This window comes from Colobus angolensis, unplaced genomic scaffold (assembly GCF_000951035.1).
Source record: "Colobus angolensis palliatus isolate OR3802 unplaced genomic scaffold, Cang.pa_1.0 Scaffold188, whole genome shotgun sequence".
Lineage (NCBI taxonomy): Eukaryota > Metazoa > Chordata > Mammalia > Primates > Cercopithecidae > Colobus > Colobus angolensis.
The window spans coordinates 5,570,014-5,582,120 of NW_012115021.1; the positions used below are offsets into that span (position 1 = coordinate 5,570,014).

The 12,107-nt window shown below is 38.0% G+C and overlaps 1 protein-coding gene across 1 annotated transcript in view; it reads left to right on the forward strand.

Annotated features, from left to right (window-relative positions):
* The first annotated feature begins 9,252 nt into the window (after positions 1-9,252).
* The window catches only part of LOC105510459 (collectrin), a 39,241-nt gene continuing 36,386 nt past the window's right edge, over positions 9,253-12,107 (forward strand). Inside the window, exons 1-2 of the mRNA XM_011940259.1 lie at positions 9,253-9,566; positions 9,888-9,946. Of these exons, the coding sequence (XP_011795649.1) occupies positions 9,509-9,566; positions 9,888-9,946 (117 nt within the window). The 5' untranslated portion in view covers positions 9,253-9,508. The remainder of the gene's footprint in view (positions 9,567-9,887; positions 9,947-12,107) is intronic.

Sequence of the window (12,107 nt, forward strand, 5' to 3'; positions counted from 1 at the left end):
ACCTCTGTTTGCAGCCCCCTGCTCCAAGATTACTCTTTTTTACTCCCTCCACTCGCAGTTCTGGGTTCACAGGAAAAAAGTGAGGAGGTTATTACCAGCTTTTCTGTCCAGAAATTTCTGAACGGACATTCTTGGAGGATGGACACTTTCCGTTAGCCATTAATTCATTCATTTACTCAAGACAGATTTATCAAGTATTATGTTCCAGTAAGAAATAAGACCCAAAGAGATTACAGACTGAGCTTCCCCAACTCAAGTTTGGATGGCACAAGAATTGAGAAAGTTAAAGATGGTGTAATAAAGAAGTTGATAGGTGGAAAAGGACTTGTTAAGTGGTGGTTTGTTGTTCTAATTAGCAGGAGTATTTTGGGGCAGCAAACATAGGAAGCCACTTTTATAGCAGTTAGTACAGCTCCCTTCACTAGAAATTCTAAATCTTCATTTAAAGTATTTCCTTTTCACTTGTATAGAGGACTACAATTTTTCCCTCCATGGCAGTGAGATTTACTATATACACTTCTACATATGCCAGCAATCAAGATTTTATGATCACATATAAAGTGTAAAAGTTCCCTTCTCTTCCCACCTTCCATCCATTTCTGCTTTGAAGACAGTGGAAGTTTCACAATACTGAGCTACAAGGAGCACAGAGTAAAAGACAATTTTCAACAAAACATTTTTTATTAAGCTTACCCTGGCTCTGAGAACTCTATCTCATTTATATAAAATGTTTCCAACGCTAATCATTTTTTGCATGAAAAATTAAACACACCGGAAATAGGACCAAGTGCAGCTTGTGTACATTACTGCATTGATTTTTATAGCATTATTTATAGCATTATTTTCTCCCAGATGATTTGAGGCTGCATACCAAAATATAGGCAACACTGTATAAAATAAGTATTATAGGTTAAGGAACCAGAGGGGAAATTCATGGAGGGAGAATAAATAATGTAGCCAATGGTGAGATTAACACTCAAGTATGCACACTTTCAGATCCAGAACGGTTGTTGAAGGTGGGCAAGAGATCTCACTCTAAGCTTCCATAGAAAACAGGAGATAACAAGTATTTTAAAGTTTTGCAGTGTTCATAAAAACCAATCAATCAGGATTTTGTTTGCTTTTGAGAAGCACTTTTTAAAAAAAAATAATTTTTAGCCCCAAGGCAAATCCCAGTTCCTCATCATGATGACGCTGTGAGCTACATGGGAAATAAGTGTCATACATTGTTACACCCACATTCCCTCAGTGGAAACTGTTGGCATAATCACAAAGCACAGGGCACTGAATCGATTTCATGAACCATCCAAAATTTCCTGTTCAACTGAGTACACAGCCCCACAATGGTCTGGTTTAATTCAGGGTATTAGATTAATTAGATAATCTTTCCCCATAATGGCGCATAAGCTTCAACTCACATGTCAACTCCCATTTATTCGTATTAGTTGGCTGAATAGCTCAGTTGGGGTGGTTGAGTCCATGCACAGAAGAAAAAAGTTCTGAAATAGATAAAAAAAAATTTTGTCATGGGTGTGGGATGAGCAAATGGCTGCAAACAACAACCTGTCATCTCTGATTTGTAGTAATAGGGATCTCTTGTGCACATCCTTTAGGCAGTCCACAAAAACATTTCTCATAAGACTTTTGATGAATTTCCGACAGTAGAGGGTTCAGCATCATCACTGGCCAAAACCTAGGAGCAGAAATTCTGAGATATGATTAATTCATATGTCTTTAATGTTAATGGGAGCATATAAACTAAAAGTGATGCGGTCTGATCCCGCCCCCGCCCCCAACCTTTATAGAGGTTGGCAAAAGAAGTACCTATTGTCAGGGCTAAATGTGACTGGGTGACCTCCAGCTGGTGGGCAAATCAATGATTAAGGATGGAAAATACTATTTCATAGACCATGGCTACAATACTGTTCGCCTAGTAAAAAAAAATTGACTTGCCAAATCATGAGAAAACTCTTACACCTGGGCAACAGTGGCCCCAGCTAAACCTGTAATAGAAATGTCTTGCTTTTACTACATGAGACCCGTTATAAAGTATTAGTCTCTGTGCACAAGATGAGACACACAGACACACATACATCCCACTTAAGAAACTGTCCTTTAAATTGCTACTTTAGGAGCATAAAGTTGGCAGAATTATACTCACTCAGTTGGTCTGAATTAATTTTTTATTTCCAAACAGTAGTGATTAACTTTCACTGAAGTAGAAAAATGTTAACTTGTGAAGAATAAGACAAAGTTCATAATGATTATGGCTACTGATTAACCTACAAAATTTGATGAGCTTTTCAAATATCCTTGCTTAATATGGTTTCTCATCTTAAAAAGGGGATATGATATGGGATGGAGACAAATATTCCACATTATAGAGTTCCTTGCTTACCAAAGATACTGGAAATTGTGTGTGTGTGTGTGTGTTCATAAAATTAAGCGTACTATAAGATTGTAACAGCATCTGTTCTATATTCTAAAATTATTATTAAAATAAGCTCATTTATCTTTTTCTTAAGACAGCCAATGAAACATAATTTCCTGTTTTTTGTAGTCATGGGCACATAGTGGGCTGCCAGTCCAACAGCCTATGATTGGTAAATAAAGGGCACATTGGAAACTCACTGTCAGGGAATGTCCTTCCCATCTCCCATTGTCTTTCTCCCTGTCATTTACAATAAAGCCATTCCCACATTGAAATCTTCATTAGCCTCTCAGGACCATTGTTGGAGAATCCAAACTCTCTGTCCTCTAAGATCGGAGCCTAACTTGGCTTTTCAGATGCATCTGCACTGATGCTCCCTCCCCCATCTTCCTCTGAACCACTCTACCAGCAAGTCCCTGCTGTTGGCCATATCCTGTATCTGTCCTTTGTGTGTGTTTTCAGATTTCCTTAACTTGGATCCTGTGGGCTTTCATGTTTTACCTTTAAACATCTTGCCATTGTTCCAGGTCTGTCTTGATTATCATTGAGAAACCTTTCTTTTATTTTTCTTTTGTTACAGGTTTTTTTTTTTTTTTTTGAGACGGAGTCTGGCTCTGTCGCCCAGGCTGGAGTGCAGTGGTTGTTACAGTTTTATAATTGACTTGTCAAATCCAGTAACTTTTTATCCTCTCTTTATCCAGTGTTTACAGCATTTTGTTCACAGCATTTTGTTCACAGTTGTACATACATCTATTGCCATCATGATTTACTTTTGTGTCCTACAAAGTTGTAAGTTCCTGAAGGGCAGAGACTATATTTGGTTCATTTTTGCATTTCTCATAGCTCATGAATATGATAGTTGAAAATTGAGTTGACTAATTTGAATCATAAACTGAAGTTCTAATAAGCTTGTGACTAGAAATTAAGTACCATGAAATGCATTGCGATGTGTATATTTTTACATTCTTAGCCTTAGAAAAACCACACACACACACACACACACACACACATTTGTCTCCCTTTTTTCTTCTGTTCTTCCATGTGTGGGTTATTTCCATTAATTCAACTACGAGAAGAAAAGAGTTACCTAAATGATGTTTTTAAAGTTTGTGGGGGTGTTTCGCAGCATCCCGGGCCTCCACCCACTAGATGCCAGTAGAAATCCTCTCTTCTGCCGTTCATGACACCTAAAAATGTCACCAGACGTTGCTAAGTGTCTCTGGAGCACAAAATCACCCCCAGCTGAAAACCACCGAGTTAAAATAGAACTTATGCACAATAGACAAAAATAGTTTGTCTCTCCATGCATCTTAACACTGACAATTTAAAGAGAATAAAATTATTTTTGCTACCTAATTATACTGAAAACACTGTATAAATTATTAATAATACAAACATCTTGATATTGTTTATTATATATATGTAGTATATCCATTTCATTACAATTTAAACAAGGAAGGATCTCATTTATTAAAATTCTACATTTAGAAAATCATTGAGTAGAGCCATTTAATTAAGATATTAAAACGTCCAAAGGTGTGCGTGTGTGTGTGTGTGTGTGTTTTTGAGACAGAGTCTCGCTCTGTCACACAGACTGGAATGTGGTGGCACAGTCATGGCTCACTGCAGCCTCAATCTCCCTGGGCTCAGGTGATCCTCCTGCCTCAGCCTCCTGAGTTGCTGGGACCACAGGTGCATGCCACCAAGCCTGGCTAATTTTTGTATTTTTTGTAGAGAGGGGGTTTCGCCATGTTGTCCAGGCCTATGTTGAACTCTTGGACTCAAGCAATCTACTTACCTCCCCCTCCCAAAGTGCTGGGATTGCAGGCATGAGCCACCACACCAAGTTGCAAAAAGCGTGAAGTTTTAAAATCTTATACGAAGTTTCTATGTTCAATTATTAAAAGTTTTAATTGATTTCTTTTAATGTGTTACAGCCAGATACATTTCTGAAAATCCAATAAAAATATACAGAATAATGTCATATTTGAGATGGTTTTACAGTTTACTAATTTTAGGAGCTATATATTTACTAAATTTCTGTTTGTGATAATGAAACAAAATAACCAGGGTCAATTTTAAAAGAAACATTTGTTATCTCCACCTCTTGCTTTATTGCAGGTGAATGGAGCCTACATATGCTCACATATTTATATAAATCTAGTGAACTTAACAAGGGATCTTGCATGAATCAAAAGAACGACACGTATGTTTTCTTTTCATGTGATCTCATATTCTATTTGCCCCAGAGTGGTAGATCAATAGTTACGTGCTCAGAAAGTGCTTTTCAAGAGGGTTGTGGAGTATAAAAAACACGGAGAAATCAATTTCGTTTTCCCATCTCAGGAGACTCAGTGCCCTTTTGTGTGGCTCATGGCAACAGTAATCTGAACTTTTAAATCTACATGCTCTAAACTCGGAACATTTGGAAGTAAATAGTAACATATTCAGAATGATTGAAACTGCTTTATTTGTCATCATTACCATGGTTACTAATAAATTATGAAGCTCCCATATGTGAAATTGCCGAAATGAGCATTTTATGAATCAATTTACACATATATGAAGGCTCTGGAAACTTACTACTTAAAATTTGTACATTAAGACAAGCACTATATTTGTGCAAGACTTTGAAAAGTATAAGAAAATATAGTAGGTTGAGAGGCAAGAACCCTAGTATCTAGTTGTATTTTCCATTTATTTTACTGAGATCTCCATCAAACTATTTAGCAATGAATTTGTTACAGTATGTAACCAATATAAATAAGATTTATGAATCAAAAAACAGAAAGAATTGCAAATTATATCCAAGATCATCTTCTTTGCTTAAACAACAAAATAGATAATATAATTGAAATGAGAAAATTAATACACGTATTAGAAAATATAAAGAGAACATAGCAACAAAGTAGATATTTTATGGAAAATATTCTATAAAGTCCATGAGAATACTAGAAAATCTTAACAGAATATTTTCTTGGAAATTGTGAACAGCTGAAATGGACTCAGAAAGAGATATAAAACCTGAAATAAATGATCATGTAAGAAGTGAAAAAGTTTTGAATAACTCTTCCTCTAAAACACACATGGTCCAGATTCTTCATCTGTAAACTCTTTATTTCTTATACATTATACGTATTTCTAAACATAGACAATGTTAGAAATCTTTCTGTATCATTTTCAAGACGGTAAAGGCTAGGAAAAAAAAAAACTTTCAAGAATCAGCACTTGAAAAGGAACCTACGTGATATTCTTTTAAGAAAATAGGTTTAAAAACCAGAGGGGAAAAACCAGGAATTAATTCCAGCAGCATGCTAAAAATAAATTTTTAAAATGTTTTATCTAAGAATTGAATCAATGTGAGAAATGTATTAATGTAGTACACCAAATGGTAAAAAATTTTAATAGTGTAAAGGCAGTTGATAAAATGCAACACCAATTACTGAGGAAAATAATTTTTTGTAATTACAAATATAATGCTTTTATCACATGACACATCATTTTTAAAGCCACTTGCCAGATTCCATGGAGTAGTAGCATTCCCATTAGAGTAAAGAAGACGACAATGGTGCATCTTATTCCCATCATTATATATTACTTTGTTCTGATAGTGCCACTGCAATGAGAAAAAACAACATCCCACAAGAACATATAAAGAGATCCAAGGATAAGGAAGGCACATTCTAACTATGAAAATATATTAGCATTGGTCATCCATTCTGGTAGTAGTATGGATGTTTTCTGCTTTTTTTTTTGCTTCTCTATATTGTCTATACAGAATTTCTATTGCTTTTTTCAATCATTTTTAAAATGAGGAAACAAATATTGAGAAATCATAATGAAATAAGAGATTATCTTCCCTTTTCAGATGAATGGCTTACATTGACTAAAACTCAATATTTCACTGTCTTCGATTCTAGTTACACAGATGACTAAAAGCTTATGAAGACATTTGTCACTTTTAAGAAATGCAAGACTAAAGGAAAGCTGAAGCAGACTTCTATGTTTCTACTCTAGCAGCTGAGGCAGGAGGGTTGCTTGAGCCCAGGAGATCGCGGCTGCACTGAGCTAAGATGGTGCCACTGCACTCCAGCCTGGGCGTCACAGCAAGATCTTGTCTCTATAAAAACAACAATAACAAACAACAACAAAACACAGTTAAGTTCAACGAAGATGACAAAGCTGCATAATAGTATGACCCCAGTTTTGTTTTTAAGAAGAAATATACATATATTTACACACAAAAGAAAGCACAAGGCAGAAAGGTGTATTCCAAATATTTAGAAAACATTAACATTGGTCATTCATTGACACTGGTGGAATTACAGGTGATTTCTACTTTTCTCCTTGTGCTTCTTTGTATTTTCTAAAAAGAATTTCTATTGCTCTTTTTAAAAAGATGATGCAACAAACATTGAGAAACCATCATTCAAAAGAGATTGTCTTCTCAAATGAATGACTTACACTAAGACTCAGTGTTCTATTGTCTTCAACCCTAGTTACATAGATGACTAAGTAAAAGCCAAAGAAAGCCACTTGATACTTTTATGAAGTGTAAGGCTAAAGGAAAACTGAAGCAGATTTCTTATTTCTCATTTATTTGTATATTTTTGAGATGGAGTCTCGCTCTGTTGCCCTGGCTGGAGGGCAGTGGTGCAATCTCGGCTCACTGCAGCCTCCGCCTCCCGGGTTCAAGCAGTTCTCTGCCTCAGCCTCCCGAGTAGCTGGGACTACAGGCGCCTGCCACCACGCCTGGCTGATTATTTGTACTTTTAGTAGGGACGGGATTTCACCATCTTGGCCAGGCTGGTCTTGAACTCCTGACCTCATGATCCACCTGCGTTGGCCTCCCAAAGTGCTGGGATTACAGTTGTGAGCCACCGTGCCCGGCCGCTGAAGTAGGTTTCTATGTCCTTAGCATAGCTTTCTTCCTTGATGTAAGTAAAATGCTTTGTTATAATCTCTATGTGTATTGACTTTTCCTTCCCATGATGACTTTATCTAGTTTAACGTTTCCCAAGATGACTTCATCTAGTCTAGTTTTATTTTTTTCAGATGTTAGCTAGGTGAACTCTTCCTTCTGGAAATTTCCACTGCACCTAATACAATGACATTGCTAGGATGGCTGCACTAAGTTTTGGCTGCCTCTCCTTTTAGTACAGCTTTTCCTGACTCCGTGTCCTTGAAACTAAGGTGAAAGAGATGAGAAAAAGCTTCCTCAGCTGGATTTAGCTGACAGACATGGGTCCTTTACAATAAAATACCACCCTTACAAGGAAGGAGAAATGATGTGTTTCTCAAAGTGCTGCAGAAGTCTCATTGTTGATATTTTCCTCATTGTTGCTTTGGAAATTCAGTGTTTCTATTTAACACCAGAGTCACCCAATCTAATTCTGCCATTCATGATTTTTGAGGAACGGGCTGGAAATTGGGGACTGAATTTATGAAGAGGCAGCATGGTAGAGAGGAAAGCCCTGACATCAACCTCTGGGCGGGGCATTGATTGGCATCTGTGGAATGCCCACCAGGGAAAGATTCTTTTACACTCATTATCTTAATTCTCAGAGCATCTCTGAGGTTTTGTTGCAACTTCAGCGTTCTTTTTTAACTTTTAAGTTCAGGGGTACATGTGCAAGTGTGTTATATAGGTAAATTGTGTGTCATGGGAGTTTGGTGTACAGATTATTTTGTCACCCAGATAATAAGCATAGTATTCGATAGGTGGTTTTTCGATCCTCTCCCTCCTCCCACCCTCTACCCTCAAGTAGGTCCCTGTGTCTGTCGTTCCCTTCTTTGTGTCCATGTATACTCAATGTTTAGCTCCCACTTATCAGTGAGACTCTGTGGTATTTGGTCAATTCCAGTTTTGACCAATGATGACCAGAGACACAGAGCAGTTGGGTGTGGTGGAGACAGGGTTCAAGTGTAAGTCAACCCAGCTGGTAAAGTGACACCCATCCCACTCATCCCATTGCTGCCAATGACTTCAACGCTGGAGCCTCAGTTCCCTCCCGTGTGAGATGATGATAACAATTGTGAAGTGTCTGAGGATTAGAGAAATAACCCAGTGAAGGTACTTCAGAGTGGGTAACTTTTAATTACTGTTGTGTTGCTGTACTGACCAATGTAGCCAGTAGCCACTTGTGCCTACTTAAATTAAATTAAACAAAAATTCCATTTCTCAGCAACACTAGCTCCATTTCTGGTGCTCAATGGCCTCCTACCTCTACTAGCTATCATATTAGATGGCACAGATACAGAGCATTCCCATTGACACAGAATGTCCCTTGGACAGTGCTGCTGTGTATCATTAACTTTGATTTAATTCAAGTGCCAGACCAGACCTCAGGGGTAAACACAATCATTCCCTATATGTGAATGTGCAGGTACATGTGCAGTTTTGTTATATAGGTAAATTGTGTGTCACGGGAGTTTGGTGTACAGATTATTTTGTCATCCAGATAATAAGCATAGTATTCGATAGGTAGTTTTTCGATCCTCTCCCTCCTCCCACCCTCTACCCTCAAGTAGGTGAGAGGAAGCTCTGAAGCTCTCCTGGGATGTTCACCCGCTGTGGTGAGAATCAGGTGAGGCCCTTCGCTGAAGGGCACCCTTTGTTTACCAGAGAGAAAGGAGTCACGTTTGCTTCCTGAATGAAGATAGTCTGTCTATGAACCAGGTATCTCAGCCTCGAAAAGGTGAGAAGTGCATGCCAAGAAAACCTCTAGATAGGACTCAATTCTTCCCATCATACACCTAACCAGAGAATTGCAGAAGGGGTCAGGGGAGAATTCCAACTTTGAGTCAGCAAAGGAGACATTCTTTTGAGGTAGAGTCAGGGTGGGGAAAACAACTAATCCGTTTCCCAAACAGGTTTTCATAAATAACTGACAGGAGATGGGCTGTTTTTATGGAAGTATTAACCCAAATGATGGGTGTTAATCATTAAACCTTTTAGGTGGTGGCTCGCTTGTTTCTCTGATATTCTAATCCGGGTCACAGAATGGCTAAGGCAGATTTAAGTGCAGCGTGGATTTTTTTTTTCTCACTTTGCCTTGTGTTTTCCACCCTGAAAGAATGTTGTGGCTGCTCTTTTTTCTGGTGACTGCTATTCATGCTGAACTCTGTCAACCAGGTATGTAGCCTTGAAACTTAAAAATAGATGAACAGTTTTCTACATGTTTGACAAGTCGTTGACTGAAAGAACTCTTTATTTTTCTAAATCTGCAGACATGTTGTGGCTTGAAAGTTGGGGTGGTGAGTGTTTAATGAGTTTGAAAGAAAATATTAAACCGTCTAAGATGATTTAGGTTAAACTTCCAGGAGTATTTGGGGCAGTTTAATTGTAGTTCTGTGTTCCATTAGTTTGAGTTGCATTACATGTTAGGATTTTTCAGACTCTGTTTTGGCAGATCTTAATCATCATATACTGCTCTTTCTTTTTTCTTTCTGGCAGGTGCAGCAAATGCTTTTAAAGTGAGACTTAGTATCAGAACAGCTCTGGGAGACAAAGCAGTAAGTGGAGCACCTGAGTGTTCTTTTAAAATTTTGTTTGCTAATAACACTGTACTTTCTCTAATAATGGGCCTGTCTGCATAGTTACCTTAATCTTGAATAAATTATTTCTGAAGACCTCAAATCTGATCTTCTCTTAAAGATAGATTATAGAATAATATGAATTTTTAATAAAGTAGGTTCACCTAAAGTATTTAATCAGTGGTGTATGCTAGACAATATGTGAAGTTTTGTGGCACACAAAACAACTTAAAAAACCGGCATCTCAACTCGGGATAGTGAAGCCAAGTGGCCTGAGTCAGTCGCTCAGGTCTAGACTGGGTCTACTCCTCACCGTTGTGGTCATTTGAATTTTGTTAGTCTCGATATTCTACTCATTGAAAAGAAGGGATGGTTCTACCCTCATAAAGTCTTTCATAGCACAAAAAATTTCCAATTCGAACATGAAGTTTCTTCAATTATTCTCAATTATCAAAGTAACATATGAAATATATGCTTATGAAATAGAAGTTTAAAAACTAGTCATAGGGCCCATGTGGCTATAGGAATGGTGAAGGTCATTGAATTAAAAAGACAGTATCGTCTAATTCTAGTTTCAGTTTCCCAGTGTGGTCTGCAACATTTTTTCCCCAATAGAAGTTGGTGTTAAGATGTCTCAGGCTGGAAACAGAAAAAAGAGTGCTAAAGAAACTTAGAGGTATTCTGTTTGCAGGCCAATTCATCAATCTGTTATTGTATTATTTACTCAATGGGTAATGATTGTTACAACAGCCAGCATTTATTGAGAACTTATCTTACTTTCTAGCTGGGGCTCTTCTAAGCACCTTACTCCTATCAAATCATGTAGCCCTCACAACAATGCTTTGAGGAAGGTAGTAGTACAGGTATTCGTATTCCCACTGAATGGATGGGAAAACTGAGGTTCAAAGAAATTAAGTAACATGCTCAGTATTTCAAGTCATCAAGTGGCAGAAGCAAGATTTGAGCCCAGGCAGTCTGAGTGTAGAATACATTGTCTCTACTAGTGTGCATGGTTGGCCATCCCAGTATCCTCTAATAGCAGGTACCATGCTGAATGCTGGGATGTAATGGTGATTAAGGCTTGACTTTACCCTTGTGGAGCTTATAGTAGTAGTAGAATTGGTCATCTATTAAATATTCAGTAAACCAAATGCAAATGTGCAATCTTGACAAGTATTACGGGAGGAAGTACAAGGGCACTTCGGCTTCGTCAAGGGCCACAATACCTGGCACTTACTGTGACGTCTGAAGCATGAGTTGAAGTGAACCAGGAAATGAAAGAAGGAAAGGCAGAGGGAACAGCATTGGCAAAGGTTTATCACAGGAAGGATCTTGGTGAGAGTAAAGGTTAGAAAGAGGGCAGAAATATCTGGAATTGGGGCAATGAGGAGAAACATGGCAGGTGATGAGCTTAGAGAGAGAGGAGCGGGAAGGCCAAGGAATATGTGGGCTGTGTTAGGGAGTTTCGTTTTGAGATGTAGGGAGTGTTCAAGAGCATCAAATGCTGTTGAAAGGCCAAGCCAGAAAGCGACTGAAAAATGCTGATTGTGTTAGACAACGTGGAGGTCAATGGTGATTTTAGAAAGAGCTCTTTTCATGGAGTGGAGTTGCTGGAAGACAGGTAGTGGGAAGTTAAAAAATAAATGAGTGGTGAACATGTTGAAACAGATGTGTGGACAACTCCTGGGAGAATTTTGGCTGTGAAGGGCCGGAAAGAGACAGCAGTAGGTAGAAGAAAGGAAGACTGAGTAAAGTGGTTTGTTTTTGCTGTTGCGTTAATGGGAAAGTGTTGAGCTTGTTTAAAAGACAATGAACAGACTCCAGTCAGAGTTAAATACACAGAAAGGAGGGGAGCTGATATTGTTTAGATCTGAGAAGGGCAGAGGAGAAGCATTCCTAATATAAGTGACGGAAATGACCACTGATAGGCATAGTTCTGTCTGGCACTTCAGGAGAGGAGGCGGCTAAGACATGTGTCTATGGAGGAAGTGTTGTATCTTGATGTCAGGAGGATGGGAGAATTGAAATTGATGAGATATATCTATAAATTATGAGGCAAAACCATTTAATGAGAGTGAGGTTTGAAGGAAAACTTTGGAAAAAATGGTAAAAAAAAAAAAAAAAAAAAAAAAAAGCATTG